Source organism: Lutra lutra, chromosome 3 (genome assembly GCF_902655055.1).
Source record: "Lutra lutra chromosome 3, mLutLut1.2, whole genome shotgun sequence".
In the NCBI taxonomy this organism is placed as follows: domain Eukaryota; kingdom Metazoa; phylum Chordata; class Mammalia; order Carnivora; family Mustelidae; genus Lutra; species Lutra lutra.
In genome coordinates this window covers 43,108,609-43,130,372 of record NC_062280.1, presented here as the reverse complement: position 1 = coordinate 43,130,372, position 21,764 = coordinate 43,108,609, and the positions used below count along the sequence as shown (strand labels likewise).

General features: G+C 52.0%; 1 protein-coding gene across 11 annotated transcripts in view; it reads right to left on the bottom strand.

Moving 5' to 3' along the window:
* The window catches only part of AGAP1 (ArfGAP with GTPase domain, ankyrin repeat and PH domain 1), a 520,173-nt gene that overhangs the window by 337,748 nt on the left and 160,661 nt on the right, over window positions 1-21,764 (bottom strand). For 7 of the 11 annotated variants that reach the window (XM_047721458.1, XM_047721462.1, XM_047721456.1 and 4 more), the window contains 3 exons: window positions 9,805-9,863; window positions 2,854-2,941; window positions 2,143-2,154 (listed from right to left, as the gene is read on the bottom strand). In XM_047721458.1, the coding sequence (XP_047577414.1) occupies window positions 2,143-2,154; window positions 2,854-2,941; window positions 9,805-9,863 (159 nt within the window). The remainder of the gene's footprint in view (window positions 1-2,142; window positions 2,155-2,853; window positions 2,942-9,804; window positions 9,864-21,764) is intronic. The other 4 variants (XM_047721459.1, XM_047721460.1, XM_047721461.1 and 1 more) reach the window with 1 other exon arrangement.

Below are 21,764 nucleotides of genomic sequence, written 5' to 3'. Positions count from 1 at the left end.
GAGAGCTCCAGCGAGCCATGCATACTGGCCGATTTCATGGCCACCAGCAGCAGCAAGCTGGTGCCTGAAGTCACTGCCACGCACGGCCGGGGGCAGCCGGTCACTCCAACAGCTGCAGGAGGGAAGGAGGATGAGTTAGAAGAAGTGAAGGGCTGCACAGCTTGTGGGATGTGCCCTCCCCCCAGGGTGGCACTGGAGACATCCGTCCTCAGCTTGCTGCCCCTAACCCGACCCTCTGTCTCTGCGAGTACTCGCAGGTGGGGCTGAGCTGTGATCAGCTTCTCGTGCCGCCTGCATGGCACACAAACCTGGGCGGAGATTTGCTATACTCCAAATCCAGAACATTCTGGGTGGAAGGCTTCTCAATGAAGTAAGCATAATTTAATACGTCAATGTCATTCACATTCGACAACAACCAAGATCACTTTCCAGCTGCAGGGTCCCTGGCAGAGTTCCAGTTCCAGAAAGAACTCCAGTGTGGCCAGTGAGAAAGCGAGGCTTCCGTCATTCACGCCCTTTCTGAAACAAACTGATTCTCCTGCTGCTACGAGACTCGCCCAGGCCAGGGGACAGGAAGTGGGAGTCAGCACCCCAGCCTCCCCACAAGGCAAGGACGTGGCCACCTGCCTGGTTCCAGGAAGGCAGGAGTGGACAGCCCCTGGGAAGCAAAGATTGCAGGGGAGGGGGGATGGGGTTCCCAAACGCACAGCAGCACCTGCCCACAGTTCCTTCTGCACCCAGAGGCCCCGATGCACGTCCACTCAGGCACACCTGGGGGCCCTACCCTGACCTGAGTCACACATGAGAGGACAGGCAGGTGGCCTGTCCCTGGAAGTAGAGAGAAAGGATCATGGATGGTCTTTCCCCTGATCCAGGACACCTTGGGCACAAACCCCACTGTGGGGAATGAGACTTTGCAGATGAGGAAAGGGATGTCCTTTGGTGTGCTCATGCATGCTTCTACCCTATAAAATGGGGTATTTTTAAAACTGTATGCACTGCCATGAAATTTCAATAGAGTAAAATGTGTTAAACAATCAAAGAAGGGGGGTTCATCAGAGACCACCGTTTGAGTCATCCCTCTAAGTATAATTTTTATCTGAAGTATGAACATTCAAGAAAAATGCCTTCATGCTCATCAAAATATAAGGGTCCCTTGAAAAGAAACCACAGCCCCAAATGTGATGGAACAGACCAAAAACAGCACATGGGAAAATAGCAAAAGCCATATAACAACAACACAGCACCGCGTGGGGAAGAACCAGCGTCCGTGACTCGGGGGCTCCCACGCTGACTACACTGGATGCCAAACTGAACTCAGGAAGAGCCCAAGCACTGGCAGAAAACCAGGGGCCCAGACCCCCGAGAATGCGTGCAGATTCACTACACGAGGCGATCATGGGAGGTCAGGTTAGCCCGTCCCTCAACAGCTGGCCTCATCAACAATCCCTAACCCCAACAAAGATGCAGAAAGCCCAAGAAAAGAGCTCAGGCCCCCTCAGTGGAATACAAAGGACTATGGCTAAAACCCACGCTCAGACACCAAGGAACAGACGCAACACCAGCACAGCCCAGGCACAGGTCCCAGGGAAGACGTCAGAAAGACCCAGGACCTTCTCTCCCCCAAACCCTGTCCAGATGGTACTTTTCCTAGCATCTGTATACATTCTCCGTCCATCAGATACGCGGGCTTCTCTTCAACTCCCAGCTAGAAACCTGTGCGTCTGAACTCCCTACACTCTCATGTCCATGTGGATAACGAAAAAGTGGACCTTTCCCTGAGGTGACCACATGAGGCTTTGAGGACAGGGTTGCAAGACCCTGCAGAATGACGGCCGAGCCCCTAGAGAGCCCCAGGACGCCAGCCTTCCGTGCTCTTCGGAATGGTTACACGGTCTCCAGGACAAGAGTTAAATACTAGAACAGGTGTTACAGGGAACATGAGAAGCTATTCAGGACTGCTGCTAAGAACACATCTAAGGGACAAAACAGGGTGAAATGTGTAACTTAAACAAAAGGATAAAATGAAACAGAATCAATGGCACACAGAACGAGGAGGGAGGGAACACTACAGTGCGAAGTCGAGCCTGTCCTCTCTCTTCAAACAAGACAAGCGCTGCCATGAAGGAAACGTATAGTTACCTGCATCCATATCTGCAAAGAATGGAACAGCCAGTAAGAAAAAGAAGGAACCAGAAATTCAGTGTCTCAGAGTTGGATTGTAAAAGGTTACATGGAGAGAAAATATCATTCAGAAAGCCGCCTGTGAACTCTACATTGATTAAAGACACAGGGACTGCGTGGCTTCCTGCCGCTACCATAATTTCACTTAAAGCAAAAAATAAAATATGAATATGTTAACTGAAGAAGCAAAAGCCTAATGGCAAAAGAAATCTCTTATTCTCATGCAAAATGATTCTTACATGTTCATAATACAATATACGGGGGGATGTACTCAAACATGTGGTGGTCATGTGAGAGGCTCTGATCCAGGACCAGGTAACAGTACATACAAGTTACGGATAAACTCAATACCCAGATCAGAGGAATGTCCGAGCAGTATTTAAAGGGGGCAACACCGGACTGACATTTGAAACGCCAGGACTATTACGTAAGAAATAAATTCAACAGCATTTCAAGACTCTACTCTACCATTCTAAATGCCAAAGTAAGTATAATCGGTTAGCTAAAAACACTACGGAAGAAACAACATACCTAAGGATCTTTACTGCTTGGCATTTTACTTTTTTTCGACATGTGATGATGCATCATCGTCACGATTCAGAGTATGCTACAGGAAAATCTAATAAACTAAACGCTCTGGAGCTTGAGACAGCCTGGCAGACAGCATACCTTCGGGAGACTCCTCCTGGACGTACGTGCCGGTCAGATACCGGTGCACCAGGGCCGACTTGCCGCTGGCCAAATTACCCACGATGCCCTGAAACACAGAATCGGACGACCATTCATTATCATTCCATCACTCTACTCGTCAATCTGCAAACAGAGAGAGGTGAGCATGTACAGTAAGTCAAAGCCTGATGACACCCAAGCATCGGCAGGAAGTACCAAACCTGGCTCGTCAAACTCTCCTGAAGTCAAAGGGGTTCTTGAGCCCAGCTCCCTGCCTCCTATCCTCACCGGTCTCGCAGGCTCTGAGCGCGTCAGCGCCGTCTGAGCACACACTGGTTGTGGTCGTGCTGGCACTGTGGGCAGCGGCACCACCGGCAGTGCGCACAGCGGGTCAGCCCATCAACACTGACCACACACCTTCACCATCCTGAGCGAGGTCCATGGGGTTCCATGGGCCCCGGCGCAGTCTGGACTCATATGGGAATGAGAAGGGTGTTCTGGTATATTCCACCAGGACTATGGCATTGGTCCCAGAGCCCAGAGAGAGATCAACAAAAAGAGCCACATGGAGGAAGAACCATGGGGGCTGCAGGGGCTGGGAGCAGGGCGGGGAGGAAAGGGGGAAGCCTGCTTCTCTGGAGCACGGGTCCGGGGGGCGGGACCAGGATACAGGGCAGGGAGGGGCCCCGCAGTGGAGGCGGCAAAGGTGTCTGGACTGGGTTAAAATGCCCATCCAGAGCGAGGAGGACCAAGGCTCCAGCCAGAACCAGCCGCGTCTTACTCCCAGCGGGCAGTGTCGCCTGTGCAGAGCTTTCTTCGGGAAAAGCTCTTACCACAGCCCTGACACATGGACCTGAAGGCGGCCAGACCCTCCCAGAGGGGGACCCTTGAAAACCTTCCTTCGCCTATGCCGGGGACCTCACTCTCTCCACCTCCTCTGCAAGCGGCCCAGCGAGAACCCCCTTCTGTATATTTACCTTTCCCTTCCCCACCAGAACTCTCCTCTCTGCATTCAAGATGCCCAAACAAAACAAGAGCCCTGCCTCTGGACGCAAGTCCCCTCCTGTGAGAGCCAGGTCCCCTTCCCAGCAGAGAGCCAGGCTCTCAGCCACGCTCGTGCCGTCCCAGGCCTGTCCTCGACCCCTAAGATCTCAAGTGTTGAGCCAAGGGCTGCAAGGACACTGCCCCTGAGGTCAGCAAGGACTATGTTTCTCGGAGCACTGGCCTTTCTCTTGCTCCTGACCCAGCCCACCGCCAGAAGCTGGAGGTGAGCTGTGCTTTCTTCAGACTTTCTGCCCTGGGCTTCCTCCCTGAACTTCCTCTTGGCCCACACAAGATCCTTGCAGATCTCCTAGTTTCTTCGAGATGCTTGGTCCCCAGTGTGCCTGGCCACGTTCCTCCTACCCCCAGTAAGCTACTGATCCCAAATCTCCTCTAGCCGCCACCAGGAGAACCATTAAGTTCTCCACATGCACCCCACACCATCTCTGCTGGTACTCAGACCCCAGCACGCCCAGACTTCATCACTCCCCCCAGTTTGTTCATCCATCTCTGTGGCCACACCCCACCCTGCCTCTCAAACCAGAAACATGGAAGTCATCCCAGATTCTCACCCTTCCTGGCCATGGAGCCCCTGTACCCAGGAGTACCTTCCTCGTACTCCCTGGGAGTACTCCTGGGGCAGGTCTGCTGTCCACTGGATCACAAGGGCAGATGTTAGCTGGCCTCTCTGCATACAGACTCCCCTCCTCACCGCTAGAGTACCAAAGAGACTCCTGGAAACTGCCTCGTCCTGAGAGGACTTGCTGTCTCCAGACACCTGGACCTTCTCACGTCCATTACTTCCTGAAATGCTGCTCCTGCTCACGGGTCAGCAAGCAGTTCAGATGCCACCTCCTCTGAGAAGACTTCCTAACACACAGTCTCAACTGGGCACCTCTCCTCAAACCCCGCTTCGTGCCCTCCTCACGATGCTGTCTCCTGACCTTTATCTTACCAGTATCGCTGTATGGGTCTGACCAGCGATGCTGACGAGTCTCAATGGGCAGGGGCAGGGTCACCTTGTCTCTGGGTCCCAGTGTCACCCCAGCAAGAACAGCCTCCCACCAGCCCTGGGCGCACTAACGAGCCAACGTGTGAATGACCAAGCACAAGTACAAACAGAGGGGCTTTGCTGCAGAAGCACAACGCCAGGCGACATGGACAGATCCTAAATAAAGCCATCTCCCTTCCCGTGGGGACTCATGTCTTCCTTCTACCTGTGGCCTCTATAATCTGAGTTTCTACCTATTAATTATTCTTTTGCTCCAGGGCACCTGCTGTTTGTCAGCTTCATGCTGAGAAAATCCAAACCAGTATGCCACAGAATTAAATTTTTAATTAAGATTAGAGCATCTCTTTCCCAAGGAGGAAAATGCTCAGACTCCAGCACTGCTTGGCCTGTGTATCTGCCTGGACAGCGTCCATTCCGCACACACCGATGCTCTGTGGAGAAGCGGGCCTTCAGGAAGAGAGAATCCGTCAATCCTGGTGGTAGCCGGGGAAGGCCTGAGCTCAGGTCTGCACGGCCGCCTCACAGACCATCTTATATTCAGCCCCACAGGCCTTATGCTAATCTCAAAGACCGGCAGAAACTACCAGCCAGCTGGAAGGAGGAATACAATAAGGCACAGAAATGCTCTTTAGGCTGTAAAGCTCCACTGAGACCTGTGAGAGCTACTGGGTATAAAAAAGGTGAGAATGGAACCAGCCCGTCCATCATCTACCAGCTTCGTGGGAGGATGTGTGGGAGCAGAGTCGGGAAAATCACATATGGGCCAGCCAACATTCAGTGGCCAGAGGCAGTCACCGTCCCTGGATTGCAGGCCGTGTCCTTGGGGTAAGGCCGAGAAGCGTCAGGGCCCCTGCTCGCATTCTCATGCCACACGGGGGAAAGGAGTGCCCTCTCCTTTCACACTGCTTTTCCTGTCATCCTCACCTCACCACTTACCTGCTATGTGTGCAGTCTGCTGAAAAGGAAGCCAAGGCTGTCTGTAAAAATCCCAGTGAACTCAGTGAAAACCCACACATGGGCTGTGACCCGAGGCTCCCCCTACAGGCAGGACGTGGAGGGTGGCTCTGCTGGCCCAGACACCAGCACCGAGCACCCGCCGCCCAAGAGGGGCGTCCCCGTCCAAGAGCCACTGGTCACCGATGATCTCATCACGGCATGCCTTCAGAAAACATAAGGCATGGTCCCACCACTCTTGAAAGAACACGAACGCCGAGATTTCTCCTCTGACAGATTCCAGAAGATTTATCGCAAACATAAAGAGCCCACTTGAGGCTTGGGATTATGTCATGTGCCCACTGCATTTGCGACAGAGTCAGGGATTCCGAAGGCACTGACCTAAGGGGCCACCTGTCTCGGGGGGGGGGATGTCAAACAATGGCAGCTCACAGGCTGTCTCGGAACAAAGGAGCACTTTCTGCAGAAGCTGAGAAGTCCTCGGCGCCGAAGGGGGACCTGCTGGGGCAGCCAGGGAGGAAGAGCCGCCCACCCTTCCGCGGTCGGGGGGTCCATCCATCCACACGCAGGTCAGGGCCATTACACACAGCTTCCTCTGCACAAATGCGGAACCACGTTTCCGCATCCACGGGACGTGGCCGACCCTTCAGCACATGTGCAAACCTCAAGACCGTTACGTGTGGAGAACACAAATCCACTCCACCTCTTCATGGACTCACCTCCCACCCCTCTGAGCATTCCTCCAGGAAACGACACGCTTCTGAAATACCCGCAGAAGACCAGTGTTCAGTAGTGAGCTCCCTCAGTCACGGCTGATCTGCACATGTGGCTGGTGGTGGAACCCCCGACAAACTACCAAGCTTGAGTCTGAATCACAGGGTTGGATACTCAACCGTCACAGAATGGAATACCGTCAGAAGGGGAGCCCCTGGCCTCCTGGGGCTCGTTCAAATTCAGTTCATTAAACTTAAATGAAAGTTTAATACTCAGCTCCTCGGCCGCACTGGCTGCCCTTCAAGCGCTCGGTGGCCGCGTGGGGCCAGCAGCTGGTGGCCTGGGCGGCGAGACAGAGGAGGCTCCCTGGGCGCAGGAAGCTCCGCCAGCAGTGCTGACGCAGAAACGCCAGGCACAGGTTCAAGTCCCAGCTCTGCCGCTCCCTGACTGCGGCTTGCGGGGGAGTTCCCAGGACGCTGAGGGTACTTCCTCCTCCTGAAATGGGGGTAACAGCAGGACGTGGCTCACGGGCAGCAGAAGTGAGATGCTCCTGTGACACAATCACAACCCGCCGTGCACAGTGGCCGTGGTCCACGGCCTCATCACAACACCGTGCCCGCTGTTCTGCTCTGACTGCAGGGCAGAAAGGCGCCTCATCGGTTTAAGTTTGAGGCCGTATCTGCAACCAGTAAATCTTCCCGCAAAGCTCCTAGTAACAGTGTTGCCAACTCTGTAGCATTCATTCAACAGGCGTATCCTTTTTTTTTTTTTAAATTATGACACCATACAGTACGTAATTAGTTTTTGATGTAGTGTTCCGTGATTCATTGTCTGCATATAACACCCAGTGCTCCTTGCAATCCATGCTCTCCTTAATACCCATCACCAGACTCACCCATCACCCTCCCCTCTGAAACCCTCAAGTTTGTTTCCCAGAGTTCAGAGTCTCTCATGCTTCGTCTCCCCCTCCGATTTCTCCCTCTTCCTTTTTCCCTTCCTTCTCCCAATGTCCTTCATGCTATTTCTTATGCTGCACAAGTGAAACCATAGGATAATTGACTTCCTCTGCTTGACTTATTTCACTCAACATAATCTCCTCCAGGCCATCCATGTTGATGCAAAAGCTGGGTATTCATCCCTTCTGATGGCTGAGTAATATTTCATTGTGTAAGGACCACATCTTCATTACCCCTTTTCAACAGGCGTTTCCTGAAGGTGCCCACCTGACAGGATCAATCCTGTGCCAGGACAGCACAAAACACGAAGGAGAGAAGTGGCTGTCTCGAGGCCAGTCGTGCAGAACCCCGGCTTCGGGCAGGGGCACAGGACCAGAAGACCCCATATCTCCTGTGAGGAACGGAGCCTCCAGCAATGCTGCAGGGAAAGGTCAGGATTCTGGTAGAGAAAGGTCAGGGTTCCGGCAGGAAGGGCGAGGAGAAACAGGAAGGAGGCCCCGACAAGACACGCAGTGAGGGCAGCGGGATGGGCACATCAGACAGGACAGGAGGGCCTGATGACCACACCTGCAGATCCCAGAGTCTCTTCCCACGTCAACCTTTATTTCTTAGGTTTAAAAACATGTTTTTTCTGGTGACCGAAGTCACATATATTCTCTTCAAAGCTGGACGTTCCTTGTGGCTCCACCTCCTCTTCTCAGAGGTGAGAAACCTGAAGTCTGGCCCCTACGCCGGGTCACCCACAAAACACCAGAGGCTGCAGCTGGGGGTGGGGGCAGGGAGGGCTACTGGCAGAAAGGTCAGAGAGGCTAACAGCAACACGAACCTCGGAAGAAGGGGCTCATGCAGGGGAAAGGCTGTGTACGCACAGAGATAGGCGGGGGGCTGGGGAGAACTGAGCAGGCCTGTGTGCAAGTCACTGGCGGAAGGAAACAAGGGTGGCCTGTCTGCCTGCGTCCTACGGTCAGGGCGCGCCACCGGAGCAGCCCAAACACACACACACGCCATACACAAGTATACATACAAATATGCACACAATGTACACACATGTATACACACAATGCACACACGCCACACACAAGTGTGCACACACATGTACAGATGCCACATCGATGCACACATGTAAACACATGTGTACACACATGTATGCACACCACACCCAAGTATACACACATGTATACACACCACAGAAGTATACACATATACACACATAAATATATATACGTATGCACCACACATACCCACACCATATACAAGCACACCTACAGACATACACACCATAAATATACACACATGTATGTGCATATATACACGTATATATGTAAGCACACACAATACACACCTACTTATGCATATAAATGCACACATGTGTAGGCACACATATGTACACACCACAGATATGTATATACACATACACACGTATACATGTAAACACACATCAAATATACACATTTTGCATATAAATATATACACGCACACATATATGCATAGCACACGTATACCTATAAGCACATACATCCCACAGAGATGCACACATAAATACACACACACGTAAATGTGTGTACATACATATGCATATAAATACACATATACACACTTCTCCCAAATGCCACTGACATCATGACAAAGAACACACTTACTTAAAAGTCATACTGGTCCCTTCCTTCCACCCTAAGCCAGCGGACATGCAGTGGAGATGTGCTCAAGGGTGTGGTTGCAACAGACCCAAGTCATTTTTTATATAAGGCAACTTGAAGCTTTAAATAATCTCACTGGAAGAGTATTTAAACTTTTTAATAAAAACAAAATCTTTTATGTTATTACTATGTAACATGCTAAGTGACCAGTCACGTTTTTTAAATGATGAATTCCAAAGCTTGACAGCTCATCACAGAAACCTTCCATGGCATCCTGGCAAAGGATAAAGCCAGACACATCTGTGCGTGTATGTGTGACTCTCTCTCTCTCTCACACAAGCGCACAGACATGAGAGAGAAAATGGCGGATGGACCCTGCCTGGCATGAACAGGGCCATGCTGGTGGGCTGGCTGGCAAGGCCATCCTGGATATACTCAGGGCTCTGGTCCCAAACTGTCAGCTACACCTGGTCCTTCCCAGGGATACACCCAGGTATGCCCCACGTCAAAGCCCCAGGGACAGCCGGGCCCTCTCGAATGCAGGCCTGGGTGTGCGTGCAGGCCACCTCCCACCCCTTACAGAGGCCCACCTCCTGCAGGGCAGGAACCACAACCAGAGGCCAGAAGAACCACTCACCACTTTGAGCTCCGGCACAGATCGACTTAACGTCCATTCCTGGCTATTCACAAAGGCATCTGTAAAACAGGACGTAAAGCAAAGTCAGACACCACAACTCACTTCAGTGCAGTCAGAATGCCCCAGAGTGCCACTTCCCAGACCAGGAAAATACCAAGGATGGTGGAGACGCCCCCCTCCCCGCATGTTCCTCCTACCCCATTCCTATCCCAAGTCTGGGTCTGTCTCCTAAACCATGATATACACTCCATCCAGCAACACCAAGGGGCCTCGGGAACTCCACCTGTCCCCACCTCAGACATCCCCACCTGAGCCCCACCAGCCCGCGTTGTCCAGGGGGTGAGCTAGGACCCTCATGATCCTGCACATTCACAGGCAGGACGATCAAGGAAGCCCCTGGCTTCCCGGGAACTGACCCCATAGCTGTCAGTCAACTTCTTGTTTCTCAGTTTGTCACTAAGAGAGTCTCGTCTGAAATTCCACCAACAAAGTCGCAGAGGGAATGAGTTTTGAAAATCCCAATGTTTCCCACACAACAGCCACTTATGGTTCAGGAGACTTAATGGAACACTGATGCTCACACACACATGATACATTGAAGATGCAGTCAGGACCGGAAGACATGCCAGAAAGATGGGGGAGGGGGCACCCAGCCACCTTGAGGTGCTCTGCAGAGCCCAGCCCCATCCCAGCCAGCAGGCTCGTGGTGCCTGCCTTTCCCGGACGGCCGTCTCTGCCCCTCACCTCATATGTGTGGGTCAGGTGGGCCCACGCAATTCAGATGACCCCACAACCCAATTCCCCACACCTCCCGCTCACCCCTTCTCATCAGGGAGACCCCACAACACCGCCAGTACTAGGCACTTAGGAACAGATGGAGCCGAGCTCACAAAGACATGGCCACCTGCTCCCACCACAACCAGCCCAGGGCCAACACCTCTCATTCCAAATGGGATTCCCTTTCTATCTCTTTCCCACAAATTCAGAAATTTCATCACTCCGCATTACATCAAGAAGAAGTGAAGTGAATCACAAAAGTCAAGGAATGCCCATCATTTACAAAGAAACACATGATGTTCTAGATCACAGGGGCAGGAATGGAAGCAAAGGGCATGACCGTGGAGTTCCACTGGGGGCCACCCCATGGAAGGATGAGAAACATGTCTGAAGGAAGCAAGGCGAGCACGATCCACGGGGACGCAGAAATGAGCTCCTGGGCCCTGTAGAGGGGCATGGGAGGTGCCCAGCACAGAGGACTCCGCTGCTTAGGATGGGTCAGGGGTTTGCGAGAAGACAGAAGGCCGTTAGCAGCCAGGGCAGAGGCACAGCTGATGCGGACATGTCTGGTCACCTCGAAACCTTGGCTGCAGAAGGGACTGGTGCTGAATGTCAAAGAGTCTGTGCTCTGGGGAGCCGAGGGTCTGGCTGGTGGGTGGAGCTGGTGGGCAGAGGGGCGTTGGCAGGAACGCAGGAAAAAAGACCTTCGTGAAAGCAAAGACCAAGAGCAGCTTTTGCCCCCCACTGAAGCCAGCAGGCTGGGGGCTGTCGGGCGCACCCGCTCTTCAGTGAGCCCAGCAACCCCTGCTTTGCCACAGATATGATGTCACATGTAAACAGTAAACAGGGACGCTGTCAGCAGGGAGCCTGAGCCCCGGTAAGAACAGGGCAATGGTAACAAACATCCTTCGTAGTGAATGGCAGTGCGAATTAAGTCACCGAAACACTTATTTTCTGTCACCAACAGCTCTCTTGGGGAAAAAATGGGAACGTGGCCTTATATGATCTGCAGGGTGACCCCAGTGACCCGGGGAAGTCAGACACTGCGTCGCTTCCACCAGGAATTTTGGGTTTTGGCTTGCCTGTATTTTTTTTTTAAGATTTTACTTTCTCATTTGTCAGAGAGAGAGCGAGCATGCGAGCACAAGCAGGGGAGCAGCAGGCAGAGGCAGAGTGAGAAGCAGGCTCCCCGCTGAGCAGGGAGCCCAATACGGGACTCCATCCCAAGACCACGGGATCATGACCTGAGCCAAAGGCAGACGCTTAACCCACAGAGCCCCCAAGGCGTCCCAAACCTGTATTTTTTCCCAATCAACTGTCATCAGTTTTAACAGTCTCTTTAGGCAATAAAATAAAAGAAAGGGGTTCTGTGGCCAGACTGTTTTCCCAAGATGGGGGAGGTGGCTTGAGACTTGTGCATATGGATACTACTACCGAGGTTCATTCCCATCTGGGTCTCCCGCACTCCTGAGTATAGAGGTCACTGAATGTTCAGCGTGTCCATGGACAGTGGCTTCGGGGCTGGAGCATGGAAAATGCTGGTCCTGGCACTGCCTGGGTGCCTGCAATCCTCCTGGCACCCTCATGGGGAGTGGTGCCCGTGGCACTGTGGTCAGTCCTCCTCGGCACCCCTAAACTCCTGCTCGTCCTTCTGAGGGCGAGTAGGACTCTGGACTTTCCAGCTCTGAGCCCACACTGCTGGTGTGGTGGAACGTGGGGATCACACAGACACTGAGTTGAAAGTCCCCTGCCTCCCCTTCCTCCAGGGAGGCCCCCCTCCTTTAAGGAAAGCGCAGAGAGGCCAGTGGTGCCCCAGGACCCACGTCCATCTAGCTTCCTCCTCCTGAGGTACTGGGCTGGCCCGCCAGGTCTACTGACCTGCAGGCTGAGTCCAACTCCAGCTCAGATAACGTCGAAATGTAAACAAGGGGCTCCATTCACATGGCAGAGAAAGGAGCCCTCATTTGTAGCTGCCCCGCTCTCCTGGTCCCAAGAGCAGCCTGCCTCGATGGCCTGGCCGCAGCCCGATTACAGCACAATAGCACGCACCCCACTGGGTCTGAAACACACAGACAGACCCTCTCCAGGGGATGCACAAAGACCCTCAGTGGGTCTCAGGAGAGCATTCTCAGCGGTTGCCCACAGCCCTTGCCCCAGGCATCCCGAAGTCCGTCCTTGTTCTTTTAGAGGAGGCACAGCTACAGAAAACTTAATCTCAGAGAAAAGCTCCTCTCCCCAGAGTACAAGCTGCTTTTCTAAGAAAAGCACTAGAGAAAAGCAAAGGGACAGGGAGGCTGTTTTTCCAGAACCCTCCCTTCCAGGCCCACCTCCCGCCACACACTGAGACAAGACTCTGGACCCCAAGGAATGCAAACACCCACTAATGCTGACAGGTAGGAGGACGGACCTAAGGTCGGGGCCTGGGAGTACAGGGAGAAACAAGAAGAAAACAAAAGTGAGGCTATCCAATTTAATTTAATTTTTACTCTGAGAAGAACAGTATTGTTTCCCTTGCCTGGATGTTCTTGAAATTTGTTGTGACTCCTAATTTCCTTCATTCTCCGCTTGCTACTAACATTAATTGAGGAACTTGGCTCTAGGTTTGCCCTCAAAAATATTCCTGTGTGAACCACAAGTGTACCCAGGAAATTTAAGGCCCTCATTACACGACCCACACAAAACACGCTCCAGCCTCTAAGCCAGAAATGTTCCTCTTTGGCAACCCCCCACCCCCTCCATGTGCCAAAGAGCAGAAGTGGAGGCATGACGGGACACGGACGGGTAGGTGGGGGTACACCGGTCATCTACCTCCCAGTGGTGGGAACGCACATGAAGACAGGCCCAGCAAACACACGGACGTCAGAAAACCTGTTTCTGCCTTCGTGCCCTTGTATTCTCTATCATTCCAGCACGACTCGTCCATGCTCTTGATGTATTAAAGGCAGAAATTCAAGTCTTGAAACTCACAGAATTTTGCAAACTAGCTGAAAATTACACCTTATCCTTCAGCATTAACCTCTGAGTTAATTTAAATGCAGGGCATGAGCATTAACCTCTTGGTTCCAGCAATAACCCAGAATGCCAGGGGTAAGATCGACCAATGAAAAGACCTCTTCATTATGTCCCCTTTCTGCCCAGCCTGCACCAACCAGGTATACTTTGACATCAGAAAAGCATCAAGGCGGGGGCGCCTGGGTGGCTCAGTGGGTTAAAGCCTCTGCTTTCGGCTCTGGTCATGATCTCAGGATCCTGGGATGAAGCCCCGAATCGGGCTCTCTGCTCAGCAGGAAGCCTGCTTCCCCCTCTCTCTGCCTGCCTCTCTGCCTCCTTGTGATCTCTGTCTGCCAAATAAATAAATAAATAAATCTTTAAAAAAAAAAAAAAAAAAAAAGAAAGAAAGAAAGAAAGAAAAGCATTGAGCTGGAGAGTGACTTCCTTCCTGCTGAAAATAAGCACTCTCTAAGAATAAACACTCGAATCCACTGGCATAACAGTAAATCTCAGTTAAAATAATTAAGGATAATCTTATTAGCATATCCGGTGGGGGAAGCTAAAGTTAAAAAGGGATATATTTTGTCTTCTCCTGGTCCTCTTAGCCCCTCACCTCTGCCATTGACTCAATATCCTCTCAGCCCAAACACCAGTGGGAAAGACTTCCCAGGAGCACAGAAATTATGAGTACAAGCACATGTCTTCTTTATAAAATGCAATTAAATTTCTTTGCTATCCAGGCAAACAGTGCAATTTTCCCATCACAACTAATTTGGTTTGGAGACAAATAATTTCAGTAATTAAAAAAAAAAAAAAAGAAAGAAAGAAAGAAAATTGCCCAGAGTACATGTGACTTCAGCATAGTCTGTTTAATGAGCAGAAATAAGTCCATACATACATAACGAATGGAGCACACAGAGAAAACAGAGGAGAGAGCTGCACTCGTGTTTCGTGACCGAGCACGTGACCCTGAAGATGGTCTCCAGAGCATGCACAACCCCTGTGCTTGTTAAACACCACAGCAGTTGGTGGCTGGGTTTTCCCTGCTCCTGGGAACACCAAGCAAATGTCACATCCACACCAGCAGATTCTAAATCCCTCCCTCTTTCCTTTCTGTGTTCCTCCAAGTCTACTCCCCACCACACTTTGTCTCAGACCCCTCAGCCCAGACTAATCCTAGTAAGAAATCCAGGCTCTTGACAAGAAATACAAGTTGGTGAGGATGTGGAGAAAGGGGAACCGTTCATGCACTGTTGCTGGGAATGTGCACTGATGCAGCTACTGTGGAAAACAGTACGAAGGTTCCTCGAAAAATCAAAAATAAAAATACTGTAGGATCCAGTAATTCCACTACGGGTTATTTCCCAAAGAAAATGAAAACACTAATTCAAAAGGACATATGCACTCCTATGGTTACTGTGGCGTTATTTACAAGAGCCAAGACAGGGACACAACCCAAGTAGTGAGGAACTCAGTGCCAGAGCCTCAGAGTCCTAGCTGGTGGTGGCCTCAACCTTGGGTGACTTTGTGAGTCTGACCCTCAGTGTCCTCACAGGTAAAATGGAAGTATTTCCTTCCCACAGATTCCACGAGGACCTGAAGCCGTGATAGAGTCTGTGCCTGGCGACAGGCCGGACTACCTGCAGCAGGAACCACCCAGCTGCCTTTGGAGGTGTGATGAAGAACATTCGGATGTCCCCTTTCTGGGGTAGACACATGCTACCTGCCCTGGGCCCACAAAGGACAGTGAGCCACAGGGGAGCCCGAAGTGACATATGGCTAAAAAAGCCCTGGGCAAGAAACCACACCCCAGTTCTCCTAGGGCAAAGAAACCCGTAAGGCTCACGTGAGTAAAACCAGCTAAAAGTATCGTCAGTTTCAATCTCAGTTTATATTATGTTCAACCAGGTGTAACTGATGTTTTGTAGGTCAAAGGTGGCTGAAAGATGACAGTTTCCTATGGTTCAACCTACAGCACATGAGAATGCAAAGGCAAAAATCATATCCACATGAGTGATTACTAATATAGAACAGGAATGCTGCAGAATTCTAAAATCCTGAAAATACCCCTAATCAAAGGAACAGAGCAAGAGAACTAATAAGCTTAAACCAAGAAGAGCTCTTCCAGGGGACTAGACCGGCAACAAGGCCCCACCTCCCGGATCCCCACCTCCCCAGATTCTGGCTACCCAAGGACCAGGGAGGCCAGCCCAGCTTCCACAGAGGCTCCAGTTCCTCTCCTGGCCCCGAGCCCTTCCTCGGGGCGCAGAGCCTGCAGCCAGAGGCTCACCAGCGATCTCATTAGACAGCCGCATCTCACTCACTCATCTCTCACTACATTAAACCCCCATCCTTTGGCTGGTGGGCTCAATCCCCAGCAGAGCCATGGACTCTGATTTCTTCTTCCTAATTGACAACCAGAAGCATAGCATGCAGCCACAATTAGAACGACTTTATAGTCTCTCCTCCCCTCTGTGATCCCATTTGGCTCCAGTGGCCACAAATACAGGTTCCAAGCAAAACTCGTGAAATTATATACAAGGGTTAAAAAAAAAAGGACCCTAAAATTGCAGGTGAAAATTTTAAAACAATGCATTATCTCAGGGACTGAGATGCTTATTTAAAAACCTTAAATTTCACAAGGATTTTATTAAAAAAACAAAACAACTATTCTTTTTAGCAAGAGAAATGTGAAGGAGCATGCACACATAATCCCAAAATATAAACGGAAGCAATGGGGAAAAGCAAGCGCACCCACAGGAAACAGGCACCATGGCTCCTACTGCAGCCTCATTTCTGTGCTGAGAAAGGAAATGCACATCCTTAATAAAATAAGGAAATCCATTTCAACACAGCAGGAGAAAGGCCCACTGCAAACTGGTTAATACATTGATGAGTCACAAAAGGAGGACTTAAGCTCACGGGTACCACCTGCCACTGTGTGACTTCGTTTTCACTAGGAAATCTTTAATAAATGGAATAAAGCATAAGCCACCGGGATACCAGACTCATGTCAGGGGTCCCTGGAAGTCCACGTTGCTTCTCAGTGGCCTCAAAGATCCGCACACAAGACAGTCCCCCCCACCCCCGCCACCGTCCCCATTCCTAAGCTCCTCCCAATGCGAGATGACAAGCAGGGCCCCCAAGATGCCCCAATCCCACCACCAGACTCACGCCAGCATTGCAACCCCCAGCATCTCCCCCGAGGGGCCCCGACAGGACCCAGAACCCTTTGCTGCGCTGCTCGGAGTGAGTTGGACCCTTTCCTCTCTCCCCTAAGGAGCCCCCAAGGCAAAATGCTGCCTGCCCAGATGAACTCTGGGGAATCCACAAGGTTCTCACTTTCCAGAGAATGATGGCTCCCTTCCCTACACTGTCCTCAATGATGTTCCTGAGTGGCTGCTGCGCACCTGGTTCCCAAACCCCGAGAACACCAGTGCCGTGGCAGGAGTGGGAACAACAGCTTAGAACACTGTGTCCGACGGTCAGAAAAGGAGAGGCTGTGGGGATCTGGGGATGAGAAAGCAGAGAAAGAAGTCTACTTTCCTTCTTCTAACAGGGAAAGAGATGGCCACCTAGAGCCTCAAGGACAGCAGGAGAACCAGTAGAAAGGGCTTCTTGGTGTGGCTCCAGGCCTTTGAAGACCTGCGTTTCCTTCCGAAGGACACCTGTTTCCCTTGTCCGGCCGCCTCCCATGGTTTATTTGTGAACAAGAGCAGGTGTCTTTCTGGGACAGCACTGGGCCCCCAGCTCTTGTTAACCTGAGACACAGAACACAAGAATGCCACACATGCAGAAACGGGCCCCCAATCCTCTCAACACGGACGTCCCCGGAAGAACCACCCGCGCGCAGGCCCCAGAAATACCTACGGCTGCTCCCGTGCCTTTTCTGGAAAAACATCACACCCTGGGTTTGCTGACTTCACCAGGGTCTCACGTCCGGCTCTAACTCCCCAACCCCGATAGCGTCAGGGCAAGTTTAGACAGCATCACTGGGAGTGAGATGTTTGCAGGACGAGCAGGCCTCACAAGGCCTTGTCTGTTCCCCCGTCTGCGGAGAAGGAAGGGTGTTCCTTGCAGGTGGTTAAGGCACTGTCCAGAAAACAGAAACTGCTTCCAAAGCTGGGCTCTGAATTACGCCAACCCCTGTGGTAGCAGAACGCAATCGGGACGTGGCTGTCCACCTTCCAGAGCCTATTTCGCAGCTGTAAAGAGGAAATTCTGAACAGGAAATGCTCCAGGGGTTTTAAAAAGGAGAGGCTCAACTAAGTATTTGGGGATCCTCTTTAATCAGTGGGAATTCAAAAGGGTCACAAAACTTTCAGGAAAAAAAAAATACCTCCAACTTCCAGTATCTTATCAGGCAGCAAGCCAAACTGTTATGAAAAGTCAGCCTCAATCTCCCCAGCTACACCAGCCGCTGCCACCCCAAACCTTCTCTACCATTTCAGGCTTTCTACACCGAGACAACCCCAAACCAGAAACTCTGCCCAAGTCTGTAGGAGGTCTCCTGGTCTTGCTTGCCCTGGGCCCCAACCCACTGGACTCTGCCTGTCCCCCTCCCGGGCAGTAAAACCACAGGCCTAGGAGACCTCCAGTTTGAGTGCGGGGCTCTCTGGGACACCTTGCCGAACCAGACTTTTTTCCTTGTTTCATTCCCACGTGAACCAGGGGTCAGAGCCTGCTGGATGCCCACAGGGATCCAGGCTGCCAACACCTGCTGCACGGCCCCCAGACCAGCCTTAGGCACAGGCCTCCCTCCAACTCCTCTCTATGGCCATGGCCGCCCCAGGGTCTCAGCACAGGGAGGCTCCAAACGGGCCTTCAGGACTGGTGGCTGGCTGGGCCTCAGGGAACAGCTTCTGTTATGTGAAAGGTTAACAAGAACTTGAAGTGTGTGGCTGGTGTGATGAAGAGTTTAGAAAGAGTAAACCCTGTGCAGTGGGTTGTGGCAGGAAGCATCCCTGACAGAGGGACCCTAGGGACCCCCGGGCCCCTGCAAACATGGCAGCTGCGGCCAGGGACACACAGTCTCATGCAGGGGCAACTGGCACTTCTAGGCAGCGGCAGAACCTCGTCTCTCAGACCAGTCAGGACCTCAGATTTTATGAGACTTAAAACTATGAAAAGATCTTTTAAGGATTCTTTAAAACATTTTAACACCTAAAATGAACCTGCAGGATTCTTGAAAAGGAAGATGTTGAAATAAGGCCATTTTTTTAAATATTCTCTTTTAAAGATTTTATTTATTTGACAGAGATCACAAGTAGGCAGAGAGGCAGGCAGAGAGAGGGGGGGAAGCAGGCTCCCTGCTGAGCAGAGAGCCCGACTCGGGGCTCGATCCCAGAATCCTAAGATCATGACCTGAGCTGAAGGCAGAGGCTTAACCCCCTGAGCCACCCAGGCGCCCTGAAATAAGGACATTTTATGAAATGGTAGGAGTCAGAAATTACGAGATAAAACAGAATTGGTAGGTTACATTCACAGCCGTTTTTCTGAGATCGTTCACAGCTGTTCGTCTTACGGAGGTTTCCGTGGACCCAAGTATGACAAGGGACTCTCCACGCACGGCTTAGGTGCTGGAGGGCGGCAACACCCATGGTCTGTGGAAGTTAAGACAAAGCTGAAATAAGCAAAGCTGCCCCTGGTTAAATCAAATGCTGAGGAAACAGGAGGACAGGACCCAAGACTGTTAACTCGTATGCAGAATTCTTAAGCCAAGTGGTCTGAATTCGGTAAAGAATTGTACACAGTAACATTTTAAAATTCATGGTGCATGTGCTATTTATGACAAGGGACAGCTTGATGACAGAGGACAATGAACCCTGAAGATAAGAGAGGAGGAGCCATCAGACTTCACTGGCCAGGGGACTGCCGGCAGCAGAGCAGGGGGCCGGGGTCCTGCTGCCCCACAGCAGGGAGAAAGATGCAGAGAGGCCGCCCTGTCTGTCACCACTGCCCGCAGAGACACGTCACTCCCGCTGGGGCTGCGAGGAGTCCCACAGGTTGGCCAGCTTCTGCGGCAGCTCCGTGGGGGCGAACTCCCGGAGTGGAGCTAGCGGGACAGCTGAGCTGCGGGGGTGCTCTGCACCCCAGAGCTGGGCAATTTCAGCAAGTCATTTCGGTTCTTTGGGCCTTAATCCCACTGCCAGGCGCCCCTCCGGCTGTCGCACCCTGGAGTCTTCTCTTCCAGGAACAGCTATCCATGTAGGCACACAGCCGTGCATGCTCGGGGCTCTCCCCAGCTGCTCTCACCGACACAGGCCCTCACTGAACCCCAGGGAGGCTTCACAGACCCCCAGTCCTTCACGCGGCCTCATCACGGCCTTTGGCTAAAATAACCCTCGACTTAATTTTGATAAAGCCAAGTCAAAACAAACTAAGGAAAAAAAAAAGGAAGCATCACTTTGTAGGGTGGGGACGGGGCTCATCTGGAGAGTTCGCCTAACTGATTCCTCCCCCAACAGGGAATCCATCTGCAGCCCACGTACAGGGAATGCACAGCGAAGTCCCAATGCCACGACCTGGTCTGTGGCTGCGCTACACGTCAGCTCGTGATGCCCACCAATGGAATTAGGGTCCCAGCAGCACGTGGGCTGCGCCAGCAGCAAGCATGGGTCCACCACACCTCTCCGCCGGCTTGGTCCCAGCCTCGCATTCAGGACCTCACTGGCAGCCACGGAACATGGAAGCCCGAGGGTTACCTCCCTTGTCATGCTCAATGCCCACTGAGCAGTCCACGACCCCGTGGGACTCCTAGGTCCCCCTCAGTCACTGACGATCGGGGTCAGTACAGGTCATGGGCCAGAATTACAAACTGGAAAACAAAACAAGTGTGCCAACTCCCTCCTCATTGTCACGGGAGTGCTCACCACTGCACTGCCCATCCTGGGCCCCAGGGCACACTCCTTCTCAACCCCCCTCAGTTCTCAGCAGAAAGCGACAAGAGCACAAAGTCCACACAGAGGGGCTGGTGACAGTCACGGGCATCACTGGCATCTCGGGCTGACGATGCCGTGTGGCATCTACGAGCGTCCACCTCACTCCACTCAGGAAGTCCCCTGGGAAGGACAGTCGCTACCCTGCTTTTTGGCTTAGTCCCCAGGCTCGGTGCTCATACAATCCTGTGCACACAGGCGCTCACCTGGGGCCACCTGCTCGAGTCACGGCCCACCTCTTACCTCCTTCCCCCAGCACGGTGCCCCCAGCACACCTGACCTGGCGCCCCGCACGGCTCCCCGGTCATTGCTCTAATGGCTTCACCCCCACAAACCACTACACCCTGGACCCACCCTGGCTGTGCATGGAGAAGTCCCACTACAGATTAAGTAGAACACACCGAGCGTAAAAACTGGGCTGCAGAACACATCACCTGAGCTCATGGACGATCACCAGGTCCTTAATGAGCTCGACGGCAGGCAAACAGCCCCAAGCAAGGCTCCCTGGAGGTCTAGCCAGAGACCTTACAGCAGGGGTCTCTCTGAGGGGCAGGGGCGAGGGAGACAGGCGTAATCTCTCTCAATGATCTGGATCCTGTTCTCACTGAGGGCACATATTAAATCTGTAGTAGGAAAAGGCAGAAATACCTTCTCCCGAGAACCTCCTTTGTATGCCTCCAAGAACTAGTGTCAGACGTCAACCCTCTTGCTGACCAAGGATGCAAACCAGGGAGGCTTCAAAGGTCAGCCTGAGTGTCCGGGCATCACAGAGCATAATTAAGAAGGGAACATAAGGAGAAGGTCCCCGTTGTTTCTGTGATTCTTAGTCCTCAGAGATTCTTACCTGGTTATGAAGTCAAAAGGCCACACCATGCAGGTGAAACTGGGAACAAGGAATGAGTCCCCGCGCTTCCTGGTGCCGACAATTTCCTAGTAATGTGTCCCAAGTCTGAGATGTGTCTGCTGTCTAATCACACCAGGATCCAAGCAGGTGCACAGAATTGGGCTGCCTAATCTTTGTATTCCTTATTCTTTACACTACTGACCTTAAAGCTAAACAGACAGTTACCTACACTCCAATATCAGACAGCGATCTGATCTCTTCCACCTTTGATGAAAGGTTCAATATGTTTTTGCAAAATAAGTGTGTCCACTCTCTCATGTTTTCCAAAAGGAAAAGCCATTAATTACCACCTGCTAGGGAGCAACTCACAGGACCTGCTCTTACTGGAAAGGAACCAAGAATATTCCTTG